The sequence below is a fragment of the Beta vulgaris genome, chromosome 2 (genome assembly GCF_026745355.1).
Source record: "Beta vulgaris subsp. vulgaris cultivar EL10 chromosome 2, EL10.2, whole genome shotgun sequence".
Lineage (NCBI taxonomy): Eukaryota > Viridiplantae > Streptophyta > Magnoliopsida > Caryophyllales > Amaranthaceae > Beta > Beta vulgaris.
In genome coordinates, this window is record NC_079203.1 from 1,616,367 (window position 1) to 1,633,673 (window position 17,307).

The following is a 17,307-nucleotide window of genomic DNA, read 5'->3' on the forward strand; positions in this document are numbered from 1 at the left end:
GCGCTGTACTCGGACTGTCGTTCCGACGGCCTCGCTGATCTACCACCCCCGACGACCTCAGACCAAGACGACCAGCAGACCGCTCTCCCTCGACCCTCAATTGATTTTCGCGAAATTTTTTTAGGCTTGGGAGAACGTCCGTGGTGGACGTTCTCCCCATGGCCGGAACGTCCAGGCCATGGGGCGAACGTCCACTGCGGACGATCGCCCTATGGCCGGAACGTCCAGGCCAAACGTTCCGGCGGTGGACGTTCGCCCAAGCCTAAAAAAATTTCGCGAAGATCGTATATGGGTGATGGTGGTGGTTGGGGGAAGTAGGTGACGACGGTGGAGGGTCACAGGTGGCAGTGGAGAGGTAGGGGGTGGTGGGTGGTGTGGAAAAGAAGAAAGGGTAAAATAGTCCGAAAAAATGGATTTGGGGCGATTTTAAGTAATTTTGGGGCGATAATTAACAAACCCCGTAACAATAGAACGTAGTATAAGAAAAAAGGCTTTTGGTCTTAAACATCTGACAACAAATTTCTAAAAAATAATAAAGCCTCATATTTTTTTTTACTTTTATTTATTTAGAGGACTTTGTAACTTTTATTTATTTTGTTGCTTATCTCTAAACTTCTTTATTGACCATTTATAATACTTGTTTTTTTAGTCCATTGTTGAAGAATATATTCTGGGAATTTTTTTTTTTCTCAATTACAAATGCACATGTTCTTTACTTCTTTTGATGATTTTCTTTGTTTGATAGTTTCATGTTCTCAAGTATTATATACACATGTCTTTTACAATCAGTAAGTTCATTATTTTATATCTTAACTAGTTATTAGGCCCGGCTATGTCCCGGGTAAGAAAAAAATTCATTTAGTAATATAATACTTTATGATAATAACACTAAATACCACTTAGTATAGTGGTTAAGATTTTAGTATATGTACTTGAGGTCTCGAGATCGAATCCTATACTATGCAATTTCTAAATTTTTTTTAATGTAGATGGATTAGATGAACCACTCCCTAGAGAGAGTGCCAAGTGGCACAGTTTCTTATTTATGCACGCCTTTTAATATATTTGTATAGATGTTCTTTTCATATTTATTTTTATGTTGATGAATTTTATCAGTCTTTTGTTTATCAAGTACTATATACACATACCCATTTACAAGAGGTGGGTAGCTATTTCAAAGTACTATATGCACATGGTCGTTTATAGTTATTGTGATGTTCTTTCTTTGATATATTCATGTTCTTTTTTATGATTTTTGATATTTTTTGTTTAATAACTATTATACGGGCATGTTCCTTTATAATCAGTATGATGATCTTTATTTTACACCTTCATGTTCTTTTTATAATTTTACTGATATTTGTGAGATTTACTCTAAAATTCATTTTATTAAAAAACAGTTTACTAGTCCACGAAGTGTGTTAATTATACTACTACCTATGTTTCTTTTTAATGGCTAATGTGATTTTTTAATGGTTAGAAAAAATTAAAATAATGAAATAATATAAAAATAAATTCTCCTTCTATATCAATTTCATCTAATATATCTTCATCATTGTTAATGTCATCTACGGGATCAACAACAATATATGACACTAAATAGTGTATATTCCCAATATTTCTTTTTGTTCAACCTATTTGAAAATTTGACACGATTGATAATACGAATATGAAATGTACCTTTTTTTAATAAGGTAAGGAGAAATCTTCACAAGTTGGAGGGAATAAAGGGGATCTCAACTTACCTATGGCGAGAATCGACGATCCTGACACCTCTTGAAATTGAGAGGAGAGCTCTAACCACTAGACTATTCCTCACCTTTATAAGAAATGTATCTATAATCTTACTTTTTTTTTATCCATATGAGACACGAAGGCAATACAAAGTACAAAGAAGGGGAGGGGGGATTCGAAACTATGACCTATCGTTCACAGCACCTCAATCTTAACCACTAGGCCAAGACATCCTTGGTTATCTAATAATCTTACTTTTGATAGTATAACAATAACCTTACTTACATAAATTCTTATATGAGACGAATGTACAATAATTTATCGTACAATGTAGTAACATTTTGCACTAAGGGCCTGTTCTCCCCATCTTATTTTCAGTTCAGTTCAATTCAGTTCAGCTCCAATCAGTTCAGCTCAGCTCCAATCAGTTCAGTTCAATTCAGTTCAGCTCCAATCAGTTCAGTTCAGCTCCATTCTTTTATAACCATTTTGTTAAATATTATTATTATATTGGTATAATTTATTTTACTAATTACTCTTATTATTATTATTATTCATTATTCATTATTATTACTTATCATTATAATTATTATTTAATATTCATATTATTATTGTTTAAAATATTATTTATATATTTATTAAATTCAGTTTAATTTAATTTAATTTAATTCAATTCGATTCAATTCAGTTCAGTTCAGTTCAGTTCAGTTCAGTTCAATTCAGCTCCAATAAGTTCAGTTCAGTTCAGTTCAGCTCCAATAAGTTCAGTTCAGTTCAGTTCAGCTCCAATAAGTTCAGTTCAGTTCAGCTGTTTTATGCCGAAGAGAACAGACCCTAAATGAACCATACGGGATAACTATATGCCCCGAACGGATGACTTTAATTTACTTATACTTCCGTTTTTTTTTTCAATTGAACCATTTGATTTGGGCACAAAAAAAAAAGAAAAAAAGGAAAGAAATTGAAAATTGACATAAATGTCCCATGATCTTGTCTCCAAATGGGCTGTATGGTGTAAGCCAAGTGAGAGTTAATTTAGGCTTACAAACTTTACCATAATAAGAAATTGTACAATTAAAAAAACAGAGAATATATATAGTATTTTCTCCAAGAAATTGTACAATTAAAAAAACAGCGAATGAGCAAAATGAACAAATGAGCAAATGAGCAAACATTTCTACTCATTTCAAAAAATGAGCAAACACTTTTATTACAAAATGAGCAAATGAGTAAATGAGCAAAATGCCCATATGAGCAAATTTGGTGTCAAATGAGCACCTAAAATTCTAATTTATTATCCTTGGGTGTACCATGCTCATGGTACACCCGGGTGTACTATGGGTGAACTAAAAAAACAACCATAAAAGAAAAATGGTGCAACTAAAAAAAACTAAAGAAAGTATATAAGTGACTCATTTAAGGTTAAAAGTTACCCTTTATTTTTAAAGTGACCCCTCTCAATTTGAAAAAAGATCCATTTTTTACTTAAATGTAACCCACTTTGGCTTAAAATGAATTGGGCTGACAATACTTGAGTTAATATTGCATTAGTATAGTGTAGAATGCCTTGTATCGTGAGTGCCATTGGCGGTGTTCTTCCAACAGCAGAGGCGTATCCAGGAATTACGGGATGGGGGTACGGATGAGAAAAAATCAAATAAACCAAAATACAATACTTGAGTTAAGTTACGACTGAAAATTCAAATCAAAATACAATGCCAATATCAATTAATGATTCAAATTACAACTAATTTAAAACGACAAAAATACATAAATTTCAAATAAAAAAAATTACAAGTGCATCGGACCACCTTTCTTAGATTGGAAGCGCTTAATTACATCATCATCATTAACTTGCAAAAAAAGATCTCTCTCAATATTATTAGATATTAATACCAAAGTTTCTTGTTTCAAATTACATTTCACAACATTTAATTTCAAATTCAACTAATTTCAATTCACAACCTTTATTTCAATTTTACAATCTCTAATTTCAATTCAAGTAATCTCAATTTCAATTCAAGTAATGAAGTAATCTCTAATTTCAATTCAACTATTCAAGTAATTAGTAATCTCTAATTTCAATAGAAGATTGAAATCTCTAAGTTCAATTCAAGTAATCTTAATTTCATAATCACAATTGCACAACATATTAATTCTGAATTCATATCAAAATGAGAAATCTATCATTTATAAATTAGCAGAAATTATAAAAAATATAATAAACTGAAAGTGGCAACTGCTTACAGTGTGGCGTTCAATTCAAGATTGACTTCTGGCTACAGGCTACTGTCGTTCGAGTGTGGCCGGTGGGCGACTGAGAGGCTGGCGGTGGCGTCTCGTGGCGACAAGAAAAACTCCGGCGAAAAGTCGGACAACTACAACCGTACAACGTCTACAGACTACAGTCTACAAGTACGGCACTCCAGCAGGCGAAAAAGAAAGAAAGAAAGAAAAAAGAAAGTGGCGACACAGAATCCGGCAGCCCGGCACGCCGGCAGGCGAAAAAGAAAGAAAGCGAGAGAAAAGAAAAAAGAAACGTTACGTTTTAGACTGACCAGAGGAGAGAGAAAGAAGGGAGTAGTGTTAGGGACGCGTGAGTGAGAGAGAAATGAGGAGCGTCCTTCTGTCAGTCTTGGGCCGCGTTTTTTTTTTCTTTTAGCTTTTATTTCCTTCAAAAAAAATTTGAAAATGGGGGTACAGCTGTACCCACTGTACCCCCTGTGGATCCGCCCCTGTCCAACAGTGGAGGCACTTTCATTTGCAATTTCTCATGCCCAATTCCACCTATAGAGTTCAATTCTGCAGAAATCTTTGCAATTTACCAGCTGTTAAAATATCGTTCTCATCACCTGGCATCTGTTCTCAACCAATTATCTTTGAATCGGATTCTGCAAACGCAGTTAAATGGCGCAATGATATGGTGGGTGGTCCGTGGAATCTGAATTTCATGTTAAATTTCATTAGGAATGCCATGAAATCCAAGCTCAATGCTCAACAACTCAAATCATCCATAAAAGATAGAGTACAAATGTGGTGGCCGATGCTCTTGTAAAGCAAAGGCTTAGGTGTGAAAATGATTTCCTTGCCTGGCTATGACTATCTCATATTTTGCTACTCTCTCTCATATTAGAGTTCAGCTTATAATAGTAGTATACTTTGAAGGATGTTTGTAGAGTGAAGTGTGGCTGTTAGAAGGCACCTACCTTTCTGGGTAGTTGTGTTCTTACTTCTTAGTACTAGTGCTGTATCTTTCCTACTCATAAATAAAATACGCCACAAATTATCAAAAAAAAAAAAAACTAATGTGCTAAACTTTAGTTATTCTCTGGTTCTATTAACAATTCCCTATCATCAAATTTGTGTACCAAATAAGAAGAAAAAAAATCCTTATAAATAAGGAAAATTTGCCAAAAAAAAACCTTTGAAAGGTTCAGTTTTGCGAAAAAAAACCTCATAAAGCATTCTTTGCGAGAAAAAATCAAAAAATAAATTTTTTTTTCAAGATGAAATTTTAAACTCATTTTCCGGTGTTGACCAAAGATTTTCTAGCGTTGACCACTTCTATTTCCCTTCTTCCTCCCTAATCACCACCTAGCCACCACTACCAACACCGGCCACCAGCCCCCCACCCACCCAATCACCCCTGCAGGCCCCACTTTACCCCCACCCCCAATCCCCACCACCTGCAGCCCCCACCCCCACTTGCAGCCCCCTACCCCCATCAGCAGCCCCAACCCTCCTTCCACCCCCTCAGGTGGCCAGTGGCGGATCTACTGTTGGTCACGTGACCAACTATTATTTTTTTTTTAATTTTTTTTTTTCATTTGCAGCGTTTTCACTTTTCACACGCGAGAGCAAACCCTTCCTTTTTCTCTCTCTTTCTCCCTCGCGAACAAAAACCCTAAGTAGTAGAAGTGTAGCAGCGCCGCAGCCGCACGGTGAGTTTGCCGACCGCCCGAGTCCCGACGCACTAGTAGCATAGTAGCAGCGCCGTGTAGTCTCGCAATTCGCAAAACAAAGTCGAGTAGTTGACTCGATTTGCTGGAGAGTTTTCCGGTGAATTGTTATTTGCTTGATTTTGTTTGATTTTGTTTTGTTTTATTTTATTAGCATTTCGAATTTGTTGTTTTGATTTTGTTAGGGTTTTTTTTGTCTCAAAAGAATCTGATTTGGGTCTTTGATTTGCGAATTGCGACAGACCAACACACCAACAGAGGGCGGCAGCAGGCGGCGGCAGCAGGTATTCTTCTAAAGTTCTAATTCAACCTTCTTAATTGAATCATTCTTGAAAATTGTTGAATTATTCTTCATGAATCATTGTTGGGTTGTAAATTGTTGTTGAAATTGATGTTTATTTGTGAATTTTTGTCAATTTGATTTCATTCTTGATTGAATCATTCTTGATTGTGTTGTGATTTGGAAATTAGATTAGGATGCCATTATGATTGTGTTGTGATTTGGAAATTAGATTTGGAAATTGATGTGAATTTGTGATTTATGAAATATGTTACTAAGGATAGGAATTAGAATGTTTTAGAAATCATTTTTGAATGATGTATCATGTATTATGTGCTTGATTGTATTGTGTTGGCTTTTTCAATCGACTTATTTAATATCATTCAAAGTATTAATTTAATTTTCAGAATGAAAAGGAAAAAAACGAAGAATATTTCAAGTTTTTTTGTTAAAAGAACGCCAACTCAAAATCCACCTCCACCTTCTCCTCCTCCATCTCCTCGACCTTCTCCTCCTCCACCTCCTCGACCTTCTCCTCCTCCACCTCCTCCACCTTCTCCTCCAAATCTTTCACCACCTCAAGAAAATGAACAAAATCTTCCTCCTCCATCTCAACTAAATGAACAAAATCCTTCTCATCAACAAAGTGAACAACATTTTCTCCATCACACAATTCCAAAACCCATCTTATTCCCAGATTGAGCGAATTTGAAATTGCTAATCTTCCACAAGATCCTGGGAAAAGGAGAAAGATGAGTGATTTTCATCCTGATGATAAAAGCATAGTAAGAAGAACATACCTTGATAGAAAACCTTGCCAACCTAAAAATTTTGTGTTTCCTCAAACACTTATCGGGCCAAAAATCGTCGATTTAATTGGATTGGTTTGACACTTGGCCTTGGCTAGAATATAGTGTTGAAAAGGATGCTGCATTTTGTTTTGCTTGCTATTTATTCAAGGAGGACAATTCGGTTGGAAGAGATGCTTTTACTACCAATGGTTTTAAGTATTGGAATAGATTGGATGTAATAAAAAAGCATGTTGGTAGTCATAAGAGTGTTCATAGTAATGCTATGATTGCTATGGAACTTTTCAAGAACCAAAAGAGTAGCATTATTACTGGTTTATCAAAACAAACAAAAGAAACCATGAGTGCTTATCGAACGCGATTAGAAGCTTCTGTTGAAACTATCAGGTGGCTTTTACTCCAAGGGTTGCCTTTTCGTGGTCATGATGAAAAAGAAAGTTCATTGAGTAGAGGTAATTTTGTTTCATTACTTACTCTTCTTTCACAACATGATCCTGAGTATTCCAAAGTTGTTTTCAAATTGGCACCTGGCAATTGTCAACTCACTTCTCCTGTTGTCCAAAAAGATATCATTAATGCTTGTGCAAAAGAGACAACGAAAGCAATACTTGAAGATATGAATGGTGGTTTTTTTGCTATTCTAGCTGATGAGTCCGCCGATATTTCTGATAAGGAACAAATGGCTCTTTGCTTGAGATATGTTAATAAAAAGGGAGAAGTATGTGAGCGTCTTCTTGGTGTTGTGCATGTTCCCAATACACTTCTTTAACTCTTAAAAGTGGTATTGAGTCATTACTCATGGAGCACTCTTTGACTTTCTCACAAGTTCGAGGGCAAGGTTATGATGGGGCAAGCAATATGCAAGGTTCAATCAATGGACTCAAAGCTTTGATATTAGAAGAATGTCCTCAAGCATACTTTGTGCATTGTTTTGCACATCAACTTCAGTTGACACAAGTTGCACTTGCTAAAAAGAATTCAGATTGTGGTTGGCTTTTTGTTGATGTACTTGCACCTCTCTTGAATTTTGTGGGTGGTTCACCTAAAAGGAAAGAATTTCTTCAAGAGAAACAAGCTCAACGAGTTGTGGAAGCACTATCCTCAGGTGAACTTGAATCGGGAACGGGTTTAAATCAAGAACGTGGCTTAGGCAGACCTTGTGACACTCGTTGGGGTCCCACTTTAAAACAATTTTGAATGTGCTTGATTTGTATCCTTCAATTCTTGAGTCACTCGATAAAATTGGTGAAGTTTCTGATGCAATTGATTCAAATAAAGCACAAGCTCTTACACACTTGTTGATGTCATTTGATTTTGTGTTTGTGGCACACTTGATGGTTTCTATATTTGGCATCACAAATGCATTGAATGTGGCTTTGCAAAAACGTGATCAAGACATTGTAAATGCTATGGCCATGGTTGATGTAACCAAGATCAATCTAAAAAGATGAGAGAATGAAGGAGGGATTCTCATATGGAAAAAGTCACTTCTTTTATGTCTAAATATGACATCGAGATTCCAAACATGGAGGAGAAATATCATGTTCCGGGGAGAAGAATGTTTAGAGGTAAGAGCCCACAAGTTACAAATCTTCATCATTTTCGAGTTGAAGTTTTCTTAAGTGTCATTGACCTTCAATTGCAAGAACTTGAGAATCGGTTTCCGGAGATAAGTAAGGAACTACTTATTTGTATGTCTTGCTTTAATCCTACTAACCGATTTTCTTCTTTTGACAAAAGAAAATTGATTCAACTTGCCAAGTTCTATCCCAATGAGTTTTCAAGTACCGAAATGATATTTTTTGATTGTTCACTTGAAAATTTTATTGTTGATGTTAGAAGAGATGAGAGATTTTGGAATTTAAAGAGTCTTCACGAGCTTTCAATGAAACTTGTTGAGACGGGAATGTCCGAAGCTCATGATCGGGTCTACTTGCTTTTGAAATTGGTGTTGGTTCTTCCCGTTGCAACTGCAAGTGTAGAAAGAGTATTTTCTAGTATGACGCAAGTGAAAGATAAATTGCGTAATAGCATGGGAGATCAAATGTTGAATGATTGCTTGATTACTTATGTGGAGAAAGAAATGTTTTTGAAGGTTAGCAAGGATGATATTATAAATCGATATCAAAATATGAAAACTCGTCGAGAACAATTGTAATATTTTCTAACTATTTGGTTGTAATAAGTACTATTTTTAGGTACTATTTTATTGTAATATGAACTATTATTAGTCATAAATTGATTTTATTTGAAGTAGTTTTCTTTAAATTCATGGATTATCTTATATGGATACGCGTATCCGAACCCGTACCCGTAGCCATTTCTGTGCAACCTAGTCGGTAGTGACCAACTATTCATAAATTCCTGGATCCGCCACTGCAGGCGGCAACCCCCCACCCCCGTATGCGGCGGCCCCACACCGTACCCTCCACCCCACCTTCGCCCCTACCATCTCTCTTCTCCCTTCTTCCCTCTCCCCTCTCCTCTCCCTTCGTCCACCCCTCCCACCATGAACCCCCCTCCCCAACCCCCTCTTTCTCTCCATTTTTGTTATCTGCTACTCTCTCTCCTAACTTTATGCTTTAGGGTGTCGAAAAAACCTTGACTGGGTGGGAGGGGGAGTTGCGGGGGGGGGGGATGAGGTTGCGAAGGGGGGTGGACTGCAGGTGATGGGGGCTAGGGTGGGGGTGAAGTGAGGGCTGCAGGGGTGGTGGGGGGCTGGCAAATTGGAGTGGATAGTGAGCAATTACTAGATTGCCAAGGTCAACGCCGGAAATTGAAAGGTCAACACCGAAAAATGGTGTAAGGTTTCATCTTGAAAAAAAAAAATAAGTTTTAGGTTTGTTTTTGCAAAAAATGTTTTATAAGGTTTTTTCGCAAAAATGAACTCGTAAAAGGTTTTTTTGGCAAATTTTCCTATAAATAATTTATTTTCACTATTGAATCAAATGCTTAATAAAGTTAAGGTAATAATCATTATTATCATTTCTCACGTCTACTTAATTTCATTCTTCTTCAATTCCACAATTTGAGGTAAACAAGCACTTAAGTCAAAATATAAGGATTTGTTGAAGTTAACAACCATGTTTATAATATTTCCACGATAAAAGAATTCTAGGATTCAGATATAAAAATCTCTAGAGAAAAACACAAGTGCATGGCCGACATAAAAGTGTAAAATAATGACTGCCTTATCTCTATTATATAAAGCAACATATGGGGACATTAAAAAATAGATAAAGGAAAAAAAAGAAATAAATAAATAAATGATAACTAACTGTTTCATTTGAATGAAAAAAGGAGGGAAAATAGAACAATTAAACTGAATATCAATTTTTTGAGAAAATAAAATGTAAAGACAGTTTTTCTTCCCAAATAATTTTATTTTTTACTTCATTTGTTATCACACGTTATTGCACGCATCTAAAACTAGTTTAATTAAGGCGCACAGCTAAATGCAGCTAATGTACATCTAATTTGCGTTGACGTGCACAATTATTCAGACAAATACACGTATTAATCAATATATTTACAGCTAATCAGGCGTTGTCTTCTTCCCCAAAAAACAAAATATCAGGCGTTGTCGTGTCGTATGTAACGTGCTCTGCAGTTTAAGCAGCCAAGTCTTGACTGAATTTGGATATCTTAAAATTTAAAAAGGAGCTCATAGCCTCATAGTGACATAACTATAGGATTATAGTCTATAGAATACAAATTAGTTGTTGAGCCGAGAAAATGTGCGGGAAGAAATGGGTCCATGTCACTTTCATTAGGCCAGGCCCAGGAAGCGTTCAACCAACAGGCTTGACTGGATAAGGCCGAAAGAAGTTAATGAGGGCAAAAGGCGTGAGATAAGGCCATAAGGGGCTGTTACATATGCTGGAAATTAGGAGCAGTTAAGAGAAGGAAGTTATGACATTTGTAATGTGTAGTGACATGAACATTATGCTTTGAATATGTATATAGTGGCATTTTTTTAACGCGATGCGTGATTGAATTTTTTCGACATATGTAAGAGTCAAAATTTAAACATTAGACGTACGAAATATAATTGTTTTTAGTTACAAATTTATACATATGTAAGTCTCTCACTGGTCTTTTTATTTATTTTTTACTTTTCAAAGTTAAATTCTATGAACAAAATAAAAATTTATTTATGATTTCTAATATTATAATATCTAGTTGATTTTTGAATTAATTACACTACTTCATAGATTGTGAAGAAAGTGGACACTTGGATTTCAAGTCAAAAATTTTCATAGGTTGTAGTTTGTAAGCGAATTTCTAAGTGTTTGTAAAGTTTCCTCATTTGAGTGATTTGCATAACGTAAATTATGCAATTTTATGATTTTAGTTGATTTGTGATTGATTGTTATAATTATATTTTTGGTATCTTTGTTTGAAGCTCCCCTTTGATTTGTAAGTGAATTTGTAATTTAGAATGGAAAGGGGGTAAAATAGTCTCTTAATTCGGGGACACCATAACTTCCCCTTCCTTTATATAATAGAGATAAGATAGATAAAGAACAAGATATGTATCACATATTATTCAATCATGAAAACTTTACCTTCTACATTTTACTTGTGCAATTTCCACTTTCAATAAACTTGATGTTGATTCGAAAAGCAAGATTAATTTATTTGTATATAATAATCAAAGATTATTACTAAACATACTTATTATAGTACACCCCTGCTAAGATCGCGCAAATTCCTCCAATCATTTACACATATTCTAGAAGGCCTAAGTCAAGGGCAAAAGGGGCAGCAGAAAATGTGCAACAGATGGCAGCACCTAGGTGACTGGGAGATAGATTCTTATTCTGTTATTTCTGTCATATGGCAGTAGGTTGTTATGAGGTGGTTATAGGTGAGAGAAAGCTGTAGAAAAGGAGGAGAGTTGTGTATAAATAGAAGGAATCCCACTCTTGTAAAGGCATCCAGAAATTGAGTGTAATCTGAGGCCTTAAGTGGAGATACCTTACCTCTCGAAGAGTAAGGATTTGTATTAGTGAGCTGCTGTGTTCTTACTTAATACAAATATCTATTCTTGCTCATCTGAATTCTTCCATTTTTCTTTGCTTTGTTGCTTTTAAAAATCTGGTATCTAGCAACTTGGTATCAGAGCGGACGTATTCTGGTGACGGAAACCATGGTCGGAACTTCCCAGAATCAAAGAATAGAGCAATTGGAACAAGGGTTGGGGGAGTTACGAGCTACGCTCACGGAGGAGGTAGCCAGAGCAGTAGAACAGGCGGTGGGGGTAATGCAGCAGACGCTGGCAACCCAGATCGCTGAGAGCTTGGAGAAAACCACCAAGAAACTCGGTGAGGACATGGCGAAACTCGCCGAAAAAGTGGACGGGAGAGTAGAACCCAGGAGGGTACCATCTGACCGGGGGTCACCAGAGGGAAGGGGAGGGTTCGCCCGAGGAGGAAACCGAGAAAGGGATTATGAGGAGGAAGAGCCACGAAGGGGTTACCGGAGTTTCGAGGAGGAAGGGCCAAGGCGAGGTTACCGGAGTTTTGAGGAGAATGAGGGCTACCTTAGGGACGGAGGAGGAGGTTACGAAGGTGGTTATAGGGGTGGAGGAAACTGGAAGGCGAAGAGGCTAGATCTGCCCATTTTCACCGGAACAAACCCCGATGGGTGGATATTACGAGCTGAGCGTTACTTTGGGTTCTACCGCCTAACTCCGGAGGAACAGATGGAAGCGGCAGTGGTTGCCTTGGACGGAGAGGCGCTATTATGATACCAGTGGGAGCACCATCGCCGCCCCATTAATCAGTGGCCGGAGATGAAAACTATGCTATTGAGACAGTTCAGGGATACCGCCTTGGGATCTCTCCAAGAGCAATGGATGAACCACCACCAGGAGGGGAGTGTGAAGGAATATAAGACCCGGTTTATTGAGCTCATGGCTCCACTGGATAATATACCTGAGAATATAGCCCAGGCCCAATTCATTAGTAAGCTGAAAGAGGACATTAAGAATGAAATGAGGGTAATTGGGCCCAGAACATTGGATCATGCCATGGAACTGGCAACCCAAATTGAGGAGAAGCTTAATAGAAGGGTGGGAAGAAAATGGGAGCCCAGATCCAACTACAATCACAGCCCAACCACCCAAATAACCTAAAATTCCTCCCATATGAACCGAACCCAAACACACACCTACATCCCACAAAGAACTACCACCCCTGCTCAGTCCGTTTTTTCCTCACCCTCTATTGTATCCCCAACACAGCCAAAAACACAACTACCCATTGCCAGACCCTATGGTGAAATAAGAAGGCTTAGTGAAAAGGAACTTCAACACAAAAGAGAAAGAAGATTATGTTTCAGATGTGATGATAAATGGTCAGCAGGACACAGGTGTAAAAGGAAGGAGTTGAGTGTCCTCCTGAGCTGTGACGAAGGAGAAGAGGTGGAGTATGGAGAGTTGGAAGACGCCACCTACCCCGAAACACCAAACGACCACCAGCCGGAGGCACCCATAAACCCAGAAATTTCTTTTAACTCGGTAATGGGTTTTTCCAACCCGAAAACCCTGAAATTACAAGGCACTATTTATGGAGAACCGGTGATAGTGATGGTAGACCCGGGGGCTACCCACAATTTTATTTCGATTAAGACGGTGGAGTTGTTGAAAATCCCCGTTTGCCATGACAAGTCTTTTGGGGTGACGCTGGGAACCGGGCAGGAGGTGCGGGGGTCCGGCGAATGTCGAGCCATTCCTCTGGTTGTACAAGGGGTAGTGATAACAGAAGATTACTTACCTCTCCCTCTTGGTAATTCGGATTTGATATTAGGCATCCAATAGCTCGAGAAGTTAGGCACTATGGTTACCAACTGGAGGACCCAAACTATGCAGTTCACAGTGGGGAAGAAGAAGCCTGGTTCGCACAATTCGGAAAAACGGTGGGGGATTTTTGGTAGAATGCAATCATATGGGAGCTGCCGTGGAAGATTCAAGGGGGAACGAGGAGGTGCCGAAGGGATTACAACCAATTCTGAGTTCTTATGATCAGGTATTTCATCTTCCCTCCGGTCTCCCTCCTAGTAGGGGCCGAGAGCATGCTATCAATTTAAAACATGGTGTAGATCCTGTTAGTGTAAGGCCTTATAGATATCCCCAAGTTAGAAAGATGAGATTGAGTCCCTCATCCGTGACATGTTAGAAGCAGGGATTATCCGGCCTTCTCACAGTGCTTTTTCTAGCCCGGTTTTGTTGGTTAAAAAGAAGGATGGTTCATGGCGGTTTTGTGTGGATTATAGGGCGTTGAACAATATGACGGTACCATATAAGTACCCAATTCCGGTTATTGATGAATTATTGGATGAATTAAACAGTGCCACAGTTTTCTCTAAGTTGGACTTAAAATCGGGGTACCATCAAATTTTGATGAAAAAGGATGACGTGCAAAAAACAGCTTTTCGTACACATGAGGGCCACTATGAGTTCTTGGTAATGCCGTTTGGGCTTACCAACGCCCCGACCACTTTTCAAGCTCTTATGAATGATGTATTTCGACCGTATTTGAGGAAGTTTGTGTTGGTATTTTTCGATGATATCCTTGTTTACAGCCGGAATATGGTACAACATGAGGAGCATCTCAAAACAATGCTGGGGGTATTGGCCGCAAATGAGTTGTATGCTAATAGAAAGAAATGTGAATTTGGTAAGCATGAAGTAGCTTACCTTGGCCATATAATTTCTGCCGAGTGTGTCGCTATGGATAATTTCAAAGTTTCGGCCATGCTTGAATGGCCCATTCCACAGACTTTGAGGGAGTTACGAGGATTCTTGGGGTTAACGGGGTATTACCGCCGGTTTGTCAAGGGCTACGCCACCATAGCTTCTCCCCTCACTCAACAACTCAAGAAAGACGCGTTCCAATGGTCCGAGGAGGCCATCACAGCCTTCAGCTTGCTCAAAAAAGCTCTCACCACAGCCCCAGTTTTGGCTCTTCCCAATTTTGAGCTGCCATTTGTAGTAGAGGCTGACGCCTCAGGTTACGGACTGGGGGCTGTTTTATTACAGCAGGGGCATCCAGTCGCCTACTTTAGCAAGACTCTTGGAGTAAGGGCAAGGGGAAAATCTATCTATGAAAAAGAACTAATGGCGGTCGTGTTGGCGGTATTGAAGTGGCGGCATTACTTGTTGGGGAGGCATTTCGTGATACATTCCGACCAACAAAGTCTTAAACATTTGCTTAGCCAGAGGGAAGTGGGGCCGGAATATCAAAAATGGGTGGGCAAGTTATTTGGCTACGATTTTGAGATCAAATATAAAACCGGGGCTAGTAATAGGGTGGCCGATGGGCTGTCACGCAGGGGAAATCCACGAGCAGAATGCATGTAGTGTGCTGTTGTCCACCCACCATCCACAATGGTCTGAAATTTTAGCAGCCATATCACAAGATTCAGAGATTAAGAAAATAAGGGAGGATGTGCAGGCTGGGGATGCTCCCTTGGCAGGTTTTACAGAGGAGCAGGGGGTACTCAAGTATAAGGGCAGGCTGGTGGTGCCTCGGAAGGGGGCGCTTACTTCACGTCTCATCCATGAGTACCACGCAACACCATTAGGGGGGCATTCGGGTATTTTTAAAACATACCAAAGGTTGGCTGCGGAATGGTTTTGGAAGGGAATGAAGCAAGACATCACTACTTTTATCCAAGAATGTAACGTTTGTCAGCAAAACAAGACATCCTCTCTTGCTCCGGCGGGGTTATTACAGCCATTACCTATCCTTATCCTCATATGGGAGGATGTGTCGATGGATTTCGTGGAGGGCTTACCCAAATCCGGGGGTTGGGATTCTATTCTAGTGGTGGTAGACCGCTTGTCTAAGTACGGGCATTTTATTGGCTTGCGCCACCCTTTTTTTGCTGTCTCGGTGGCTCAAGTGTTCACAAGGAAAGTAGTGAAGCTCCATGGATTTCCAGCCACGATTGTGTCCGATCGCGATAAAGTGTTCATGAGTTTGTTTTGGAGAGAGTTGTTCAAGCTCCAAGGTACCCTGCTGCACCGGAGCACCGCATACCACCCACAATCCGACGGGCAAACAGAGGTAGTCAATAAATCTGTTGAGGCGTATTTGAGATGCTTTATTCAAGGAAAACCAATCACATGGGCTACATGGTTGTGTTGGGCAGAATATTGGTACAATACTTCCAAACATTCGGCCACCAATTTCACTCCCTTCGAGATTGTTTATGGGAGACCACCCCCGCCTTTGTACCGCTACGAAAGAAATAGCACGGCAGTTGCAGCCTTGGAGGATCAGCTATTAGTTTGTGATGCAGTGCTAGATGAACTCAAATTTCACTTAGTGACAACCCAGAATAACATGAGGGTCCAGGAGGATAAGCACCGCAGAGAAGTGGAGTTCATGGTGGGTGACTTGGTGTACTTAAGGCTGCAACCATACAAGCAACAATCTCTCGCTCGAAAGTCTAATGAGAAGCTTGCCCCTCGCTACTTTGGACCATTTGCCATTCTTAAAAGGGTTTGCTTAGTTGCTTATGAGTTGGCATTACCCCCCCACAGCAAAATACACCCGGTGTTTCACATTTCTCAGTTGAAGAAAGTTGTGGGTGCAGCACCCGTATCCCCAGTCCTACCACCCTTGCTGACAGCTGACTTGGTGCTACCTTCATCTCCCTCCCAAGTGCTGGGCTGCCGCCCTAATCCTTTGAACCCAGCAGGACCCGCAGAATCTTGGTTCAATGGAGTGACATGACTGCTGATGAAGCCACCTGGGAAGATGTGCAGGATATTCAGGAGCGTTTCCCTACCTTCCACCTTGGGGACAAGGTGCTTGATTGGGCGGGGGGTATTGCTAAGACCGCGCAAATTCCTCCAATCATTTACACATATTCTAGAAGGCCTAAGTCAAGGGCAAATGGGGCAGCAGAAAATGTGCAACAGATGGCAGCACCTGGGTGACTGGGAGATAGATTCTTATTCTGTTATTCTCTGTCATATGGCAGTAGGTTGTTATGAGGTGGTTATAGGTGAGAGAAAGCTGTAGAAAAGGAGGAGAGTTGTGTATAAATATAAGGAATCCCACTCTTGTAAAGGCATCCAGAAATTGAGTGTAATCTGAGGCCTTAAGTGGAGATACCTTACCTCTCGAAGAGTAAGGATTTGTATTAGTGAGCTGATGTGTTCTTACTTAATACAAATATCTATCCTTACTCATCTGAATTCTTCCATTTTCTTTGCTTTGTTGCTTTTAAAAATCTGGGTCCTAGCAACCCCCCACAGACGAAGCGAAAGGTTAACTTACTCAGTTACACAGAGACTGTCTCGAAATTTTTCCAAGAATATCAAAGGGATTCCTTAAGTGAAAATATCGGCAAGTTAATAGTGCGAGGTTACATAATGGACACGTACTTAACAAAAAGGCAACTTTTTCATGAACAAAGTGAAAATCCATTTCGACATAATTAGTTCTTGATGTTGAACATAATTTCGTTCCAGAGAGACAAATTGCATAACATTGTCTCAATTGGCAAA

The 17,307-nt window shown here is 39.1% G+C and overlaps 1 protein-coding gene across 1 annotated transcript; it reads left to right on the forward strand.

The window, feature by feature from the left end:
• Window positions 1-7,122: 7,122 nt before the first annotated feature.
• On the forward strand, window positions 7,123-7,551 carry LOC130590641 (uncharacterized). The gene has a single exon (XM_057393129.1). It carries the CDS (start codon window positions 7,123-7,125, stop codon window positions 7,549-7,551), a length of 429 nt encoding a protein of 142 aa, XP_057249112.1.
• Window positions 7,552-17,307: the final 9,756 nt, after the last annotated feature.

Coding starts and splice junctions, on each gene's coding strand:
- LOC130590641 (XM_057393129.1), top strand. CDS start 7,123: ATGAGTGCTTATCGAACGCGATTAGAAGCTTCTGTTGAAACTATCAGG.